Source organism: Trachurus trachurus (genome assembly GCF_905171665.1).
Source record: "Trachurus trachurus genome assembly, chromosome: 14".
In the NCBI taxonomy this organism is placed as follows: domain Eukaryota; kingdom Metazoa; phylum Chordata; class Actinopteri; order Carangiformes; family Carangidae; genus Trachurus; species Trachurus trachurus.
Window position 1 is genome coordinate 9,896,790 of NC_139903.1, and position 20,323 is coordinate 9,917,112.

The following is a 20,323-nucleotide window of genomic DNA, read 5'->3' on the forward strand; positions in this document are numbered from 1 at the left end:
GTCTGGTTGGCGAGGCCTGAGGCTGCTCGTCTGACAGTAAAATTACATCAGCTGGCTTGTCATTCACGATGGATTCTGTGCTGCCATCTGTACCCACTGAATGGTTGTTGCATGTCAGGAAGGATCAGATGCTCAGGCGGTGCAGCGCATGTTATCCACCACCAGGGGGCAGTAGGAGCACTCAGCAGTGTGTGTGCTGCAGTGGTTCCTCACCAACAGCTCCACAACCAGTTTAAAATAGGCTGAGATGAAGGTCTAAATGAAAGATACTTTCATAAAATAGTTTTTTTTATAGTGTTTTGCACAAGGGCACACACAACGGCCGTTTCAAAGAAGATAAAGTAGCTCATCATATTAATTTTACCAGTATTTTCTGGATAGATCAATGAAATGCAGTCAGATTGGTTTGAGAAAACCTCATGCACCCTCCCACCCCCCCTCCAACTCTTGTGGCAGCTGTCACAGTGAGTGGCTGCTGGTGTGGCTCTGCGTTTAGGATGTGGTTTAAAGTATTGCCAGAAATTTTATAAGTGGCTGTCAGTAGAACCAATGAATGTGGGTTTCACATGCATCACTTTGGCTGTGCACCATTTAGACTGCATGATAATGAGAATGGACACAGTGTCCAATCCATATGCTGCTCCAGGTCTTCTTCATGTCCACGCTCATTCGCGGAGGATTTTATAATGAGGCAGAGCTGTTGTGAGGCCGATATAAAGGGGGAAAAGTCACTGTGAAAAAAAACCCTTCATCAGCTGTAAGGATCATTGCTCCAGCTACAGCATGGTCCGCCATCTGTCAACACCCCCAGCAAGAAAGTGAGGATTTGTGTGGACTAAGGTTGGTGGCCCTCATGTCACGCTGACATATGAGCTTAACCGAGTTGATGACATCGTGCATAGTCGCGTTCAACAGCTCCGTGTTGACACTAGTGTAAAATCATGAGCGGCTAATGAGCGTCTGGACATATTGCGGATCCCTCTGTGGTCGTATCAACGTCTGGGCCGAGAACCAGCTGATTTTTAAAGGTTAAGCAGCAGCCAGTGTTTCTCACATACCAGCGACAGTTCTTGCCATGTCCACAGAGATTGTTTTTTTTTTTTTTTTATGAACTCTCTACCCCCAGGAAGTAAAAGTTATATTTAGGATTCAACGGTATGTCGTGCACCACCGACTGTACAAATCGTACTAGGATGTTCCCCAGCATAAACATTTGGGGTGCCGTGAGATGGATGGAGGACCGGAGCTCTGGACTGTGTCTCCAGCTCTGTAAAAAGCTCCACTTGGCCGGTTTCAGTCCATTTAGCGTCGATGTACTCTTATCTGTTTTTCCCCCCAAGTCCTTGCGCTTATGTAAACCCAAGGTACATCTTTCCCATAGGACTCTGGTGGAAAACGCTCTTCAGTTTGTTTATAATTTCTAAAATTACTTTTCCAACATTCCACTGTTCAATTTGATGCTGATATGGAGACGAAAGAGCCGTGCAGGAACCAGGCTTCATTTGTAACCGAATTCACCGCCTTATGTAACCTCTTGGGCTCGTCTGTCCCTTCTATTCATGACAGTTTTTCTGCGGGCCTGTGAGGTTTTTCTATGTTTCTTTGCGAGCTGCATGCTGGACTGTTGCAGGAGAAGCATTCATTACCAACCTTTGATGTGTTTCCCAGGCACAGGGCATCCTCCAGGAGTACCTATTAGCCATGACCACTGACGAGCAGCTCCTCAATCGCACGGCAATGGTAAGACTCTTTTTGTTGTCTCCGAATAGTAACCATTGATGCCTTTTCTCAAGTCAGACTCCTCCCTCCCTCCCTCCCTCCCTCCAGCCAGGCTTTCCCAGGTCATCTGTGATGTGTTCGGCTCTTAATTACCGCCTGACATGTACGATAGCTCAAAAAGAAGTTGTGCGTTCACCCCCCGAAACGCTGTGATACGCATTACGCAACTCGCTTTCTTAACCACGCAGTCCCGCGCTGATTGAACAGTCTTCAGTGGCTGTGAGTCAGCTCGCGGCTGGAGTCTCTCCTGCAAGTGAATCACCAAGCTGTTGACACCCAGCAGATCCCTCTGCACCCCCCCAACCCTCTTGTTTTGAATGTGTGTGGGCCGCACTCAGGACTAATGTATTTGGTAATTACAGTCCATTAGCATTTGTGGCAGTGCGAGCCACAGCTCTGTAGCGTGGACCCCGTCACACAGCGGAGGAGCCTGAAGGCAGTTAAGAGGAGAGAGGATGGGGGCTGGTGGTGGTGGTGGTGGTAGAAAAAAAAAAAAAAAAAAAAAAGAGGCTGTGGGTGGCTCTGTTGAGCAGTTACCTAACACCTGTCAGGTTGAAAACAAAACCATAGGTGACCTGGCAGCAGTCATAACTATTATGATAACAAAGATGCACAGTCCAAGAGAAAATTAACGGAGGTTCAAAGGATTCAAGGAAAATGTTCTTACTGGAGAGTCTCATCAAGTTGTTTTGAAGGCTTTACCTCCTTTAGTGGTCTGTAATCTTTCTGATGAGTTTATTATACCACAACACAAGCTGCAGCGTTGAGAGGATCATGCTCACTCCACTACTCCCTGCCTTTTATCTTTTTCCTGTTAGTTCCCTTAAGTGAACCCGGATAACAATGGAGGATACCTGTGTTTACATTTGTGCGGCTCTCCAAACCATCTGCGCAGCTTTTTACAGTGTGTGTGTGTGTGTGGAGCTGTTTCGTAGTTCTTAGCACCAGTGAAACATCCACTGGACTGGACATCATCTGGCCAGCAGCAAACATTAAACAAAGTAAAGACAGACTAGGATGTTTCCTTTTTAGCTTGCATAAACAAAAGGTCTTTATATTGGTATCTCTATGTGAATTATGTAGGTTTGAATAGCTTGAACAGCTTAACTGCCATGTGGTATCAGTGCAGCAGCTGATGATTCATTTTATTAAATAATGAATTGAATCACTTTATTTCATCATGGCAAGTAAGATTTTGATATTTGTTGTGTACAAGTGGTAATTGTTGTCTAAAGATGGCGTCGATGAAAAGGTCAGGGAACCATGAAACACTCGAGGGTTCATCCTCTGGGGACTCGACCAGTAAATTGAATCTGGATGTTCGTCATGTCATGAAGGAAACAGGAACTGAATGACAGCAGCTAATGGTGAACATTCACCGGTGAAGAAAACACATGCATTGCAGGGCAGAATAATGTGTTGAGGAGCTCTTGGTTATGAAATAAGGTGAAGTAAACCAGGGAGAAGTTGTTCAGCATGTAGTCATCAGCTCCCAACACGCACAGATGGGGAAAAAAAAAAAAAAAAGTTTCTCACTTCTCATCATTTCATATCTTCACACTGCTCCGGGTTTCGCTCCCCTGTACTCATTCCTCTCTATTGTATTCACATACTGATGCACTTTTTTTTATTATTATTATTATGCAGGCACTGAAGAACATCGCTGCCATCAGCCTGGCTATCAATTACCCCAATAAATCTACCAAGCTACTCAACATGTCCCCCTGAGAGGAGAGATCTGCAGAGAGGAGGGAGGAGGGCAGCCTGAAGGGGACACATCCTGACTCAGCTAGTTCACTCTGAACGAGAAACAGAGGGGTGAGAGAGGGAGGGAGGGAGGGAGGGAGGAAAACCTCTCTGATCACCCAGTTCTTACCCTCTACCAGGACCCCCCTCCACCTCCACCTCCACCCACCCCCTCCGCAATGGTAACTCACTGAAGTACTGTGGACATGAGCTGTGTGTGGCAGAGGGGAGGGGAGGGGGGGCGGGGGGCTCAACGAGCACTTTCCACATTTATTCACAATCCTTTTTGCCTTAGGTGAATCCAGTATATCAGCATGTGCATTCACTGGAACAGGAACAATTGTGGGGTCTATTTTTTTTTCAGTTTTTCTTTTTTTTAAGTTTTTACTTGAAGATGCCGTGCTAAAGGACATGAAGCGTGCCAAATTCGTGACCTTCAAGGGGAAGTGTATTCCTTTTTTTCTCCCCCCCTCCTGCCTTTTTGTCCCCTCCTTAACAGCAGCCACTCTGGGTTACGTAGCTGATCATCATGGTGAAAACAGGTCACCTTGGCGACTCGCGTGTCTCAGTGGACATGTAGAGCATCCTAAAAATACTGTCCAGGACAGTGGAGTCTCATTAGTCACCACAGAGAGAAAGTACTGACCTACTAGCTCATTCCACTCCTTCCTCCCTCCCTCCCTCCCTCCCTTTCTTCCCTTCCCTTCCTTCCCCTCCATCTGTTCTTTTATCCATACTTCCTCTCATCCCATTCACCTTCTCTCATTCTTCCTCTGCTTTTCAGACAACAGAAGTAGATGGAGGTATTTTGTAGGATCAGTACATCGTCATAGTCACTAATCGTATCTGATCAGAAGTCCCACTTCCAAACTGATCTGGCCGAACAGGATAAAGATAATACTCATACAGCCATAGTCTTTGAATAGGATGAGAATAAACATTACAGCTAAGGGAAAACTGTGATCATATTCTATTGCAATGCATTCCTTATAGTGAGTAAGTGAATAAACGACCATGATGATGTCAAATGCTGATCACTGAAGTGTATAATATTAAAAAAAAAAATCACTGGGAATCTGAATTTCTTAAAGGCCTAAACAGTTTTATCTGCAGATATATTTATTTATGACTTCTTTTTTTTTTTTTTTTTTTAATCCTATGTATAGTTTTTTTTCTCAGCAGCAAATTCAATCATTACTCATAATCTCTCAACTTCTCATGTCCCGCCCCTACCTTGTGTATCATAATGAATGCAAAAATGACACAAATACCTACAACACAGCGAACACTGCGGTTTCCCACTGAGACACAGAATCACCTACGAGACTTAATTGACTGTCCTTGTTCATAATGGAAGCCGATACACTGATAGATTAATAAAAAAAAAGAAATAAAAAAAAGGTGACTGTAAAATAGACACGTGATTCACTAGTGACACATCAAATGTTTGGTAAGCTGACAAAGTTGGATTCTTAAATACTGAATTACCTCATCTTTTGTAAGGACACAGATAGTTGGTGTGACGCTTCCTTATATGTTGAATGTGACTGATCTGTCATGTTAGCTCCACATTATATGAAGGTGAATAAATCCACCTGTAGCTTCATCCACAACAATCACACGTACTTTAATGACAACATCACGTTTCGTATGTTGGTAGTTCATCAATTTCAAAGAGAGAGAGAGTAGATGGGATTTTTTTGTTTTCCTATGATTACTGTATTAGTTTCAGAGGAAGAGATTATTTTAGCTGCAGGAGGTCATGGTGGTTTTATACCAAAGAAACCAATCATTGTGAGGCATCAACCATCTCTGTAAGAGCTCCTTTTTCTGTTAATCACATATCAGACAGCTACCCCGTGTGAAGCTGGGACAGAGGAAACCTTTAGATAGTGTTCTTTTTTTTTATTATTAATTTATTTTATTTTATTTTTTACTTTATAAACAGGTCCCTGCGAGGACTGTAGAATAGCTCGGTGGTTTTGTTTACACAAACATCAGCTGCAGTGAGGAGAGAGAGGAGAGATTCATGGCCTCCACTTGGCTTCTACGACGCCTCGCCTATCTACGATGTGCCTATGGTTAAAAATGAAGCAATCATAATTTAACTCATGTTAGTGGAAAAGTTATTAATTATATTTTAAAAGAGAACTATATTGTTTAATTTGAAGTTTTTTGTAACTTTTTACTTTTAATGTTGGTTTCTTTTCGCGAGGATGCTTGATATTTGAGGCTGACTAATTTGAATGTACATATCTGTGAATATTAATTGCACAAAAGAAAGACTTTGATATCTACCCCTTACAAATATAAACTTTAATGGGCACTAACAGATGGACACTTTGATTCTGATTTTGTATGCATGGCACATTGAAGGTAAAAAAAAAAGAAAGAAAAAGAAGTACTGCTTGGGTTGAAATGTGATTCATTTATAATAAAAATAGAAATGACTTAAACATAATCTGCTCTGATTTCTTTATGTGTAGGTTCGACGGAGAATTTCTGTGCAGCAGCAAATGTATTGATCATTCACTAGAGCCTACACAGTTGCTCCCAGCAGATACTGTACTGTACTCAGTGGTCCAATGGCATCAATAGTTCTGTTTCATGCTGCTTCCAGACTTCTGCTTATAAGAAAACAAGCAAATCTCCTGCACTTTATTACAAACATCCCCCAAACATTTAGTCACGTCGCTCCTCTCTCTGCAGTCCATTCCTCTGCCTTTCTGTCCAAACAGCACAGTGCTGTCCCTTCTCTTTATTCAGGCTCCTATGGTGCACTGGGTTTTACCTCAAAGGCTCCCTCAGCCCCCAGCCCACCTCCCTGCCTCCTTTGTCTCTCCCCTGCCTGTAATCTGGTGACTCGGGGACAGCGCTGATGATGGGAGAGATGATCACTGCGGCGATAATGACATCAAATGGAGGAAATATTCAATAAAGCTCCAGATGATTCAGTGCCCCTCTGCGCCACCAAAGCCCCCACACCAGAGTGAGTCAGCCCTGCTGCCCCCTTACAGTACCTTCCCCTCCTCCTCCCCCTCCCCCTCCTGCTTCTCTTCCCCTCCCCTCTGTCCTCTGCGTCTTCTGATTGTCCACCCAGGATCCCAGGGCTGTGATTTACCCAAGGTGAAAAGAGGCAGCTCTGAGGGTAGACGCAGGAGAAACTGTGAGGACGGCAAAGAGATTGTGTTTTTGGTCGGAGTTACACAGTGAAAATCGTCTTTTTGTTTCCATTAAGTCACACAGTCCTCATTGATGTGCAAGTCTATTCTGGCCTGGGTGAAATTCAGAGAAACTTGTTTGATCAGCATGTTCACACAAATCTTGTGTTATAGTTTCTTCATGACTGTGTAGTCCAAAAATGTCTGAATTAAATAAGTAGGCTCCTGTAGATCCTTCAATATATAACATATGAGTGAACATGAACAAACATGGAAATATAAGCATAAATGATACAATTATTTTTTTATCCATAAAGATTATTCATTCATAAAATACATTATTATTAATCAATTATATCAATATTACTTTTTTCAAAGTAAGAGTTTTGTTCTTCAGCTGCCCTTTTCAAAAGTCTGTTTATGTTCCTCTTTGGCTGTAGACATGATGTTTTCTGTCTGTCAATCAATCCACCTCATCTTTGACCTCAATAACACCTTAAAGTGACTTTAAGAAAATAAAAAATAAAAAGTTGGTAAAATTGCCCACACAAAGGTCAAGGTCAAAGAAACCTCATACATTGTTTTTAGTCATAACTTCAGTATCACTATGACATCATACAAAAACTGTTTTTTGGATATTATTTTCTGGATGTTGCTCAGAAACAGGAGGGTAGATTGACCGGTACCAATGTTCCCAATTTGTTTCATGAATGTGGTGCTATTAAACCTCTTAAAGTGGCAAGCTCAACAACTACCATCAGAATAAGCCATTTAGCTGCTGTTAGCTTGAGCAACACCAATGGCAAAGTTAAAAAAACAACAACAACTTGTGGCTGCTACATGCAAATGGATGCAGTGAAAAAAAGTATTTAATAAGAATAAACTAGGCTACTTCACAAATTTCATCAGGCTCTCAATAGATGTTAGGTGTTAAAACTGAATGCATTATGAAAATATCTGTGTGATAACTCGGGATATGATGAATGAGAAGAACAAATATGTGAATGCATTTAGACCAATGGAAAGAACTAAACCTTTGGAGGAGATTAAAATAATTTATTTAAAAAAAAACCCCAAGGCCATACTGATGCTTTTCAAAGCTATTCACTTGGAGTGAAATACTCAAACTCAAATGCATTTTACAGCGTGCTTCATGAGCCCGTTTGCTCTGAGCACGACAGCGGCGTTATGCCTCCGAACTCATTTGCTTTTCATGATCATCTCCTTCAGCTGTTTACACTTATGAATCACAAACCACCATTAATTCTTTCAAAAAAAATGTTGCCTTGAGCGGTGACACAGCACCCTCCTACATCCCCACATTTGCTGCCACCCCTTTGTCTCACATCATTTATCCTGTTGAATCATTCAGATATTTTAGGGAACTACAGTATGACACCCATCAGTGAGGTCAGCAGAGGGACAAGTCACCCGTTTGAATCATCTGCATCTTTTCTCTCTCCTGCTGTAGATCGTCCCTCTCACTGAGGGATCTCGTCATCGTCACTTTCAGAAACACATGAGTAAATGCCTTTTTTGTGTGTGTTCGGTGTAGATTTTCCTATGTGTGTGTCTTTTCCTCTGTTATGTCATCTGAGTGGGCTTCACTGCTCATGGTTTAGCTTAGAGCCACGTGTCCTCTCCACCGGTCATTTCTCGACCTCTTCCTGTCGACCCCTCGTGCATCTTTGACTCCATCTGAACCCGCAACCCCCTACTGCTGATGATGAAACTTGCTGCCACGCTGGAGGAAACTCCACCTCCACCTTGTCGTAATGAGACCTACTTCCTCTCACCCTCCTGGGACGGGAGGCCAGTGTGGGTCACCTCTCGGGAGGCTCGGGGATAATTGGTTAGTTTAAACAATCCAGTGAGAATAAGACGAAACCGAGAGACTACACCCATATTTAGCCGCTCTGCACATGCTATTGTCTGATTGCACTGGGAGGGAGAAGCTTGCTGTTTTTGATCTCATTTCATGCCTGTCTCCTATCTGGGTTAGAGGTGGGCTGTTATTGGAACAGCCACCTGTGGCACCAGGAGAAGGTGGACTATAATGGATAGCTGGGGCTTCCGACATGACAGCCGCAGTGCCAAGCCTGTTAACTAATCTGGATGATTAGGAGGAGGGCTGTGTATGACTAAAAGGAGATAGTGGCTCTAATGTGATGGGGATGAGAGGAGATGGACTGCCCCTACTGTGTCAAATGGAGGCCTGGATGTTTATTCCTCACCCGGGCAAGCAACTGGTCACTAACAGCCAAATTAGCTTCAGGACAGGCTGACCGGCTGAGTCTAGGTCAGGGCCAGTGTGCAAGAGTCAGAGAGGGAGGTTTTTAGACCTGCCTACTCTACCAGACCCCCTAAAGTATAAGCATATCTTATCTTAGATGTAGCAGCACCAAAGCAGAGTGTAGATGCTTCATATTTACCTATTCATTCCTATAAATCAGCTTAATTCAAACTGAAACACTTGCACCATGGAAGTGAATGAATCAGGTATGAATCAGGTGAACATTACTGTACATCTGATTTAATGCAAAGCTATCAACATATCACAGCAGATGGAGGTTGTGCTGATGGAGGGAGCTGCAGCAAACAGCACTGGTTTAGCATACAAACACAAACAGAGAGAAAACCCTCAGTCATAATACAGCAGTGATTGGCTGTTACAAGTCAGTTGACAACCGCACAGCTGTGCATGAGGCCGTGATTGTGAGGCGCGAAACTGACGAAACTGGGTGCCGTCAGTTTCAAAAGGTGGAAATTATGAAACTTCCTCAAAGATGCGTTGCCATTATGTAAGCTAGTTCATTCAGTTTTTCTTCACAGAGATCGCATCACTATTCAGATGCACTCAGTTATTAAATCATTATTGTTTATGTGGCTTCCACCAGGAAGGATGCACATGTCAAGGCTGAGCTAACAGTGGTGCTCTCACCACTGAGAGGAAATCCACTGCTAAAAGCTATTGATTGGTTCAGTGAGTTGAGGTTGAAAATCCAGTGTTAAAGATTTTGCTTGTGCATGTGCTGAACACCTCCAGAACACAAGCTAAAGTTTTTTGTTCATACGGTCTTTAAAGTCAAAGGAACGCCAACCAGACCGTGTGGGCAAGCAGAACGGAGGAACAATAAAGTTCACATTGCGTGGACCGGACCGGGAGCCTCCTGGATTCATCCCTGTCTTTTGGGAAAGGATATCACAGGTAAACACGACGAGGCCTTTCATGTGTTACGTAAGTGTCCCCGAATCCTCTTGGCATTTTGTCCCCGGAGGAGGAATTTGATTGCTTCTGCAGAGCAGCTGGTCTGAGTGAAAAGTTCAAACTTGAACACAAACAAACACACACACACACACACACACACACACACAAGCTGTGATTTTATTTCTTAAAATGTGGGCTGCCTCTTTGTTATCTGTCCGTGTCCCTGCAGCCTTGTATTCATCCAGTCTCTGAAAAATAATTGAAACTGAATTTTGACTTCATCCTCTTTCACTAATAGCAAAAGGTTGAAGGCTTGTGCAGCATTTTGGGAGATACTTTTATTATTTGCTTTATGGCTGAGAGTGGAAACATGGGGGGAGATAGTTAGTCTGATCAAAGATCAAAAGAGATCCACCTACCAGCACCTTTAAAGTTATTTTATGACACCTCAGATGTTTAATATGTACAAAAACCAAGGTGTAACCATATTCTGCACATGATTTTCTTTTAATACATCCATAGCCCTGCCAAAAAATAGTTCAACCAAAAGTTGTCTTTGATTTGAACACATAAACAAACAAGACACGGTGTTCATTAGTTGCAGAAAACTTCCAACTTTCAACCTGTCTTTATGCTAAACCAAGCAAACTGTGTCCTTGCTGAAGCTTTACATTCAATAACAACACTGATAAGAGAAGAGTATTGATTTTCTCATGTAACTTCTTTGCGTTAGTGTAGTTTTATTGTTAGCCATGTTTACTTTAGTAGCCGTGGTGATGAGGGCCTTCTAACCAGGAAGTCCTTAACCAAACCAAGTAGGCTAGTTGTTGAGATGTGTGTTAATTACAGTTACTATAACAACAATGCTCTGGCACACCTGTCACTGGTCTCCTATTGATCGTACAGTATTTGCATGGGGGCAGGAAGAAATGCCCACAAGGTTGTACAAGGTTGACGACTTGCAGAAGAGATCAGCAGCAGGTTTCTTTTCTTTTCTTTTCTTTTCTTTTCTTTTCTTTTCTTTTCTTTTCTTTTCTTTTCTTTCCTTCCTTTTTTTTTTTTAAACCAGCTTCAAACGACTACAGTCTGTTGATTCTTTCTCCAGCTCCAGCATAAACACAGCTCCAGAACAAATCAGTGACTCTTGAAGCTCAAGTGGGCTGTCACTGGCTTCACCCTTTGTTTTCCAAATAAGTGCCAATCAGAGCCGGGTTTGTATATGACGCTTCCTCCTTCCGGGTGGAAAACATCTCAAGGCTTTTTGCAACAGGCGTAGCAGGGATCAAGGATCCTCGGGACACGGTGCCGTGATGCTGTGCCGTGTGGAGCCTCCCTGCTTCTTCTCTCTTCACTGCTCATCCGTGGCACAGGAGGCCCACTTGTTATGATGCCATTTCTTGTAGGAGGCTGTCAGGTGCTGAGAGATGGCTGAAAGCTGGCTGAGAATGGTAAACCCTGCATTAGGCCCTGTTGTGTGTCTCCACGCTGCAGAAGCAGCTGCCCACACCAGGTGAACCAGCCAGCCTGCAGGCCTGAAGGACAGCACTGTTTCTGCCTCTCTATCTTCCATTGTGTCATTTTATCATCCCACCTGCTCTGTGTTTTTATCTCCTTTGTCTACATTTCACAAATTCTTCTCTTACCGGTTCAAAATTAAATTGTATACATTCAATCATGAAAACATTCAACTTATGAACCCTAGAGCTTAACAACTAATAAATCTACTGTATGTCGAGGGCAAGTTGTTGAGGTGATTTGAGGTAATTATACTTTTCTTTTACACAAAGTTCCTTTTCATTTGTTTTTCATTCAATGCATTGTCCTGTGAATGAAATAACTTTTTTAGTGTATTAATAATTTATTCTGTCTTGTTTCAAGCAATATTTGAATTAAAATCAGGCTGAAATATTCTCTTTGAACTGCTATATAAGACTTTTAGGACTGAAGTATGGACAGACGTGATCAAGGTTTTTGCAGCTGACATCTGTTGAACTTGGTAAAATAACCTCCACCTCGTGTAGCTATACAGCCAAAATACATATCATCCCATGATCAGTGCAACATTTTATGCAAATGAACATCTAGCACAACAAGAACATTGGGTTTCTGTGTACTTTACTGATAATAATCATGTGCTTTTACCTAAATAGGATTTAGAATGTAGGACATGTAAAAGATGTGCATACTTCCCCCTGCCATTGGAAATACAACAACTTCACGGAGTATGCACACAGAAACTCGCATTCTGTGTACTTCCATGAATCCAAAACAGATGCTTCTGGGTAAATGCTCTGTAAGAGATCTGCTTCCTGCAGGGAGAAAACTTCAGCTGAGCCCAGGGGATTGGCAGGATACTACTTATCCCACAAACCCCCAGTCTCTGGGTTTATTAAGGTGATAGATAAGATAGAAAGAAAGACGGGGAGAGGAAGGGGTTGTGGGTAAAAGGGAACAGAGAGGACATTATGCAGTAGAGAATCCCAGCCACTGTTCTGCAAGGTTGGAGCTGTTACACCATTGGGATTTAAACCCACACACATTCACACATACATAAAACACTGCAACATTTTAACACTCTCGGCTGCCTGATTCCTCTTTTCAGGGACACCGAAGCACGTTACTGCAGCAAGAGAAAGAGCAGTTTTATATGACTCAAGCCATGTGACAAGTGCAAGGCTTTAATCTAATTAAATGAATGAGACGTGCACATCATCAGTGACCTTGCCTTGGTCTCCGAAGCGTGTGCTTAATAGAAAAAGATACAGGACAAGTGCACAAATCGGAGCTGAGAAGTGTGTCACTCACTGCCTGCATCGACTTATTTTAACTCAGGTGTCCTTGGTTTGGATGGAAAGGTCAGACACGTGTGCAGGTACACACACACACATGTATCGTTATCTCCAACCTTTACAGATATCCAGTTCACACATATCTCTGCTCTGCATGAAATATGAACCCATGAAACCTGGCAAAATGTAGCAGTGTGCTGCAACTCGTGCCTCACTTGTTCCACATCCACTTGCCCCGGATTCAGGTCACACTTTGATGCACAGCAATGTGCTGCAGTGGTCTACTTGTAACTCTATCATTAACTCATAGCCCTGCCGCACAATGTGATGTTCTTAAGTGTTCACTGTACTAGAACTCATTCAGGGCGAATGTCAACGGTCCAGTGGAGTCATGGCCCACGAAAGATGATATTTTAATTCCCTCATTTTTATAGCGCCCTCCTGGCTCGGTATCCTTTCACACTGAATGACCTTGACAGACAAAGGCACCTCAGCATAAATGAACAAGAGCTGGTTAATAGTTAATGGCCATCTCTGTTATTACTTGAACTCGGGGCAGCAGAGTCTGTGTCGATGGGTTTGTGTGCTAGGTTATGAGCATCCTAAAAAAAGATCTTTTTTTTTTTTTTTTTCTAGGAAGGAAACCTTTGTGTTTACAGATGACCAAAGGAAAAGGTATTAAATAATTGTAGGAAATTTCAATGTCAGCGGGAATGACTCTGGAAAACAGATCATTAAAAACTGAGAGGGGAAAATAACCCTGGATGATCGTGTCTTTGGGATTTCCCTTTTCCAAATTGTCACCTTTTGGTGCTGAGAGCAGTGAAGGCACAGAAAGAGAGCGAGAGGGAGAGTAATGGAGTAATTGTACTTGCACTATAGAAACAGCTTTCTGGCTATCTGTCAGAGGCAGCTGGTTTGTCATTGCATTTAAGAGTCGGGTGTCTCAGCCACCTGTGTGTGAGCCTCCACATAAACCAAAAGAGTTTTTCCATTACACACTCTGTAATGAAGTCCAGGAATAAGAAGTGCAGATGGGGAACTTCCTTTCAACACATCTTTACGCTGAACTTCCTTTTAAAACCTCTGAACATCTTTCAAGTTATCTATTCCCACTAGACGTACTGTATCACTATCGCATCAAATGAGCTTCAGCCTGATTCTCAGTGAGCACTGATGTGGAGAATTTATGCCTGATTGCAAAGGTGGCCTTCTGCCAACAAGCCTGTTTCTAAGACAATTTTCCATCAATAGCTTTGCTTCATCTGAAGACTAATCATAATGAAAGCATTGCACTTGTTCATTACCATCTAAATTAGAGTTTGATACAGGCTAATATGCCTCTATACTTTTCTGTGTATAACACTCCTCTAATCTCTTCCTTGTGCTGGTTGGAGATAAGAGAATAGCAGGGGAGGCTTTTTTCTGAGTTTGCATAATAGGAACAACATTAAATACACAATATCTTTGGAAATGCAACAGGATTTGGCTAAAAGGCTAAATCATCAACATCGTCACCCACAGGTGTCATCGCTGTCTTCCAAAAAGAAAATCATCCTCTGGATTCACTTCATGAGCTGTGGTGCTGCTTTGATTCATTCACCTGATTTGATTTGATTCTAAAATATTTTCTAAATATTTTTTTTTTACCTTCTTAGGTAACAACCATGATGCACACTCTATCAGTGTGTGTGTGACACACAGAAACCAGCCTCAGTCTCATTATCTCAGCCTCGTTTGCATCCTGTGTCCATCCCTGCTTGCCATCGTTTGTTAAGCAAATCCTGTGCATGCCTCAGGTTGACCAGCTTTCACCCAATGTCCTACAGGCTGCTGCCTACCTCAAGGCCTCCATTAGTGGACTGGTACATTTTGGTGCCATAAAAATGAATGGGAAGCTATTTTAATTTCAAAGGGACAGTGTTCTCCAGTAATATAGTGTTTTCCCAATGACATTGCAAAAATATTTACAAGGATAGTTGCAGATAGTTGTTGTAGGAGGAGAAATATACTCAACCCACATGTAAGACCTAAAAATTGACAAATCAATTTCCAAAAAACATTGGATTGTACAAATACCACATCTCTTTTCACTAGACGCTTCCTGCTGGGTAGAAACCTGCAGGCTTCCTGCATACGGAGAGTACACCAAGTTTATTCTTACCTGGGAACTCTGACTTTGCAGGTGCATCCTGGGAATCAAAACTCCAGAGGCTGTGCAAATACAGTGTGCTTAGTTTACAATTGGGACAACAAATTTACTGATATCACTATAGCTCAGGTGGCCTCCTGTGATTATATTTCGATTCAGCAGCCGTAACAAAATCAGGCGGGAAAGAGAGGCAAAATTAACATTTTTCTTCATTTCAAGTCACAAAATTGTCCAATAAAAACATGACCCTTGGCCTCAACTTCAAACAAACCAATCCGGCAGAAGCACATATTAAATTTCTGGGACCAAAATGTATCTTCCAAAAGGAATTAACTCAAAATGATCAAAATGATGAGGAGACATTAAAGCCATTGGTAATGTACTAAAGGGCAAGTTGCCAAGATGACTTGACCTTAAACACCTGAAAAAGTTTTAACAAAACTTGAAAAGAGCATTATTGCATCCCATTCAACTGCAAACATGTTACTAAAATAATTTAGTGTTAAAACAGGTTTTTACAGCAAATCCTGGCTCCAATTCTTTACTATTGTTACAGAATGATGTGCTGTGCACACTGCACATTGTCTACACACCAGTCAGCTTTAGTGTAACCTGTACCTGTGGATAAAACAGGTAGAGCGAGAACATCTGTGGTCATTTGCCTAAATGCAGATTTTGAATTTGAACAGTGCTTGGGCTGTGAGTGATGACGTTTTATAGGTGCACACAAGTACAGACAAGAATTCAGACTTCCTGTCGAACTTGAAATGATTTTTGCGAGATAACACGGATGACATCATGAGGAGGGATTTTCTCAGACATGATAAAGTGATACTGTGCAGACTGGGCAGTACTCCCTGTGATGAGTAAACTCAACTTTCTATCAAAAGGATCTTTCAGTCCAAAAATCATGCCATACCCCTAGAGAATATTTTCTTCCTCAGTGAATTACTTACTACATCGGGGGACTTTTAAAACCTGGATTTGCGATAGAAACTGCAAAAAAAATCATCTCCCTGCTCTGGCGGACTTTTGTAGCGTACTGTAGGTTGTGTCTTAGAAAACACAAGGGTCTCTGTACTGTCATCTGACCACTCTGTCCTGTGTCGTGCTGTACTGCTGCACTTTACTGTGCTGAGCAGGGCTTTGCATCTAGGCCATGTAGGCACGCTGCTTTCTGCCGCATGTCTGAAACTGAGCTCAGAGCCGGGAAGAGAGCAGTATATTCAGGGCAGCGTTTTATTTAAAGACTGTAACGTGGGCAGCAGCAATTCTCTGGGGCTCGGATGCTTCACAGCGGAGCTCTCATAGAGGTGATCAGACCTCCTACTAACTTTTAACACCTCAGCCCTTTTCTCCTCCAACTTCGCATCTGGCGCAATCTGGAGCTGGACAGCAGCTGTCTAAAGACTGTGTGGTGGTTTCTCTGAAGCATTATGGGTAAATAACAAAGGGATGGAGATGGGCAAGAGGAAGAGAAGACAACAGGCTGGACATCTGCTTTGCATATATTCCATTTGTTACACGTGCATGTGTGTAAGGTCAATGACTTTGTCTGTTTCTTTAGTACTACAGTATGAACACATGGGTGGATGCACTGAGACTGTTTGCTGTTGTGCTTGTGAAAACATGACAGCTTCATTAATCATTCATGTGTAGCTTTTTTTTTCCTGCGAGCATGATACTTTATGGAAAAAACATTTCTGTCAGTCACCTTTCTCTGAGGTTCAGTGGGTGGCAGACAACAACCACAATAATATAATGACAGCTATTGCATTATCAGTAGCTGTAACACTGCCAAGGACAAACAGCCATTGTCGCTCACGAAGGAAGATAATTATATGAGTAAGTGGTTAATAAGTGGTTGCATTTCTTGAAACGTGTCAAGCAAGTTCATCAGTACATGTCACACAGCTTCGACAAAACCCACGACTTAAGTCTTACCAGTAGATGAACGTAGTTACAGATGCAGTTTTGTCATTTAGTAGTAGGCCTATTAGTACATGACTGCTATGGGGCCTGGAAATGTGGTCACGATTCCAGGAATGAGAGAGCGATAATGAGAAAGAGTTGTGAATGAAAGAGACATGAAGATGGTCTTCTTGATTCAACATGTGCAAAACCTGTGAGTGAGAAATTGATTCAAAGTGACCATGTTGTGCACAATTGCACTTTACTGGGACAAGAAGGTACTTGAACTCCTGGTATTCTGAATTAATTGGTCATAAAAAGTCACAAGTCCAGATCAATGCAATTCAGATTCAGAATCAGATTTAGATTCTCTATTTGTCATTCAACATGTTAAAAACACAAAGAACGAAATGTGTTTCCACAGTAGGTCTTTAAGTGTTCTTACTTAACTTAAACCTGTGTTTGTATTGATGATATTGTATTTCAATCATACAGCAGGAATTAGGAGTAATATCCACAGGCTAACAGGCTCTCAGTCGACTTTCTGACTCGCTACTGCTTGGGAATAATTCATAGCTGCCCTTGACACAAGCTGCGGGTTCGCCTGTATGGGAAGCTTTGAGGGCAGCTCAGTTGATTTGAATTGAATACTAGGTTATAGTGTATCGGTGAATAGTCTCTGCTACCAGTGCATCGAGCTACGGTAAGCCCTGAGGGGAAAAATATAATTCAGCCATTCACCTACTAAGCTGTCTGAAGCAAAGTGAACTTTGCTACTCGGTACTCAGGTGAGTGTGAAACTCTATTTAAGGCTGTATCCAGCTGACAGGAGGTTAGTAACATGCAAGAGTCGGTAGGCAGGAGAAGGTGAGAGCATGTGTCAGCGTCAGACATTGCAGTGCCTGTTTCCTGGAGGTAGCATGTACTAGTGTTGTGTAAACTTGATATTGAAGTCACAGAAGTGTCAGTGGAAAGGATGAGTTCATTTTTGACCAGCACAACTGAACAATGGAGAGCTGCTTCAGCACACTCATGTTCTTAATATGTCTGGGCAGTGGCCTTTTCATGCTGTATGTTCTTACCAAACAATCCAACTTGCAGCTCCATCAGTGAACAGAACATTTTTCCCAGCAGTATCATGGAGTAGCTACGCTCGTCAGGCCTTTGGAGAGTAGCAGCTTCCTATGGTGTCCTGCCATGAACTCATGTAAGCATACGCTATTTGTGTCCAGTGTCATTAACAGAGATGTAAACCAGCTTCAAAGATTCCTGTACTCAGGAACTGTACTTCAGAGGTTTTTTTATTGATTCTTTTAGATGATTTTTTAACTCTCAGCTTCATACAGTATGAATCAACAATTCTTGATCCTTCTGAGATCTTTTTGAAAGATGCCTTTCACATTACAGTACTATAGCTAAAAAAAGGTTTGATAACTCCAGTCTTGAGTTAGTATTTGTCAGTGTTATAAATCCAGGATTTCACATTCTAGCCTACACTGAATGTTTCACTAATGCATTGAGTTTGCAACACAATGATTTATTCCTCGACATAGTATAAATATGAAACACCAACAGCTCCAGCGTGTGCCAGCTCTGTGAAGGTGTTAGAGGACTTTGCACTCTATAGTTTACCAAATCACACATACACATAGCTATTGACCACACAGGTATACATGGAGAAAGTGGAAAATGGTTTAAAGTGCAATGTGTGGGAACAGGAGTACATTATAGCAGTGTAACAGTTCTTATTAGAATGATCCATAGAGCGAGTATGGTAGATGTGCTCCAGCTCCTCAAACTGCAGGACATAACAGTACCATATACTCACTGCCTCAGGAAAGCGAGATCCATCTGCAAAGACCTTGCACACCCATTAGACACTTTGAACTGCTGCAATTTTTTATATATTTGTACTCTACTTACTTAAACTAAAAATTCCTAACTTTTTGTATATTACTTTTATATTTTTAAATTATCAGGGAGAGATCATAGAGACATATCATGTGCTTCACTGCTCAATAACAATAAAAGGAATTCTATTCTATTCTATTCTATTCTATTCTATTCTATTCTATTCTATTCTAGAGTTTCTGAAAGAATGTTAAAAAAGTTATTTGATCTCATTACACAACATTTTTCCAGAGAATATTTAATATCTTCCTTTTTATGGTGTCATATAGTTGTCAGCCAGGTCCTAAGCCAAGTTGACAACCAGTGTAAACAAGCACCAAGAGAGTGAAAGTATTTACTTAATTGAATTTTATATGTAAGGTGGAATGTAAACTTGCTCGTATTTCAGGGGGTTTCATCTTTTCAGCAACTTGAGAGGATGAACCTGCCTGAGACACCAGAGATGATAGTCAGGTCCGCTGATGAGTAATTTCTCCCCTAATCAGACTCACCACTGCTTCCTGAGCTACTTCCCATCTGGAGGAATAAACCTGCTGCTGTTCTGCTTGTTAACTCTGTCATCAGCAACGTGCTGTCCTCTCATTGCCAGGATATTCTCTACTCCACTGATCTTTTTGCTTTGTTGTTTTGCCTGAGATGATTTGACCGGCTATAGCTGAAGGACAGTGTCCAATAAATATCATTTGTGTGATTAGAAAAGGATTCCTCTGTGTATTGCAACACTGTCTTGTTTTGAGTTATGTGAAATCTGATTTCATTTCATGACAGAATTACAGTTTTGGGATCTGTGGTGCTCATGTTCGCAAAAGCTGCTGTGTCCAAAAGTTGAAGGTGCCATGTTCAGTGTTTTGTTTGGTTTCCATGTGTACTATTTGAGGTGTGCTGTCAACTGCACATCAAATGAACAGCCTGTTATTCTTTAATATATTTGTTTTTCATATTGAAATAAAATTGTGCAAGTGGGGCCTAAAATACGTTTTTCTGCACCTGTTGATGATAATCTCATCATGATCCCATACTGAACAAGCATAATAAAACAACATCCACAGCTCTGTTTAATCTGTGATAGTCATCTTTTATTTTGCAAGGCTCATCTGGTGAGTATAAAATATTAGAGTGTATTGTCAGTACATCAATAGCAACAATAGAGGAAAATGTGCACTTCATATTTTAATTGTATGTTTGTGCTGCAGATCGTGGTGTTATTTATAGTCCAGCCTGTTTCTTTCTCTTCGAGGTGTCTCAGGTGTCATTTCCTCTCACATTTTGTAAAATGGACCTTCAGCTATGTTCCTGTGAAAACAGTAATTTTACTTTAATCTTTTTGGACACATGAAAAGAAACTCCATTTACTCCATTGGATGTTTGGGCAAATCACTAACTACAGAAAGGAAGCAGCATATTACAGTAAGAAAACCAGATCTGGCCTCTTGGATGTGTGATCCTCACAGTGCAGCAGACTGATACATGTGCACAGTTTGACACCAGGAGATTGTTTTCATATTGATCTGTTAATGGAGGTTAAAGTCTCTCTTCACTGTGAAGGATGTGGACATGCAAGTGACGACATGACAACTGGTTTGAAAACGGTCCCTGCAGCCGACAAGTGATGTGGAAACTTAAAATCTCCAGTGCACTGAGAACCGACTTTTCAGTAAAGTAGGAA

The 20,323-nt window shown here is 41.8% G+C and overlaps 1 protein-coding gene across 1 annotated transcript in view; it reads left to right on the forward strand.

Annotated features, from left to right (window-relative positions):
- zzef1 (zinc finger, ZZ-type with EF hand domain 1) overlaps positions 1-5,931 on the forward strand; it is a 31,167-nt gene extending 25,236 nt beyond the window's left edge. The window contains exons 53-54 of the mRNA XM_083986511.1: positions 1,669-1,740; positions 3,427-5,931. Coding sequence (XP_083842637.1) covers positions 1,669-1,740; positions 3,427-3,507 — 153 coding nt within the window. The 3' untranslated portion in view covers positions 3,508-5,931. The remainder of the gene's footprint in view (positions 1-1,668; positions 1,741-3,426) is intronic.
- The last annotated feature ends 14,392 nt before the right edge of the window (positions 5,932-20,323 follow it).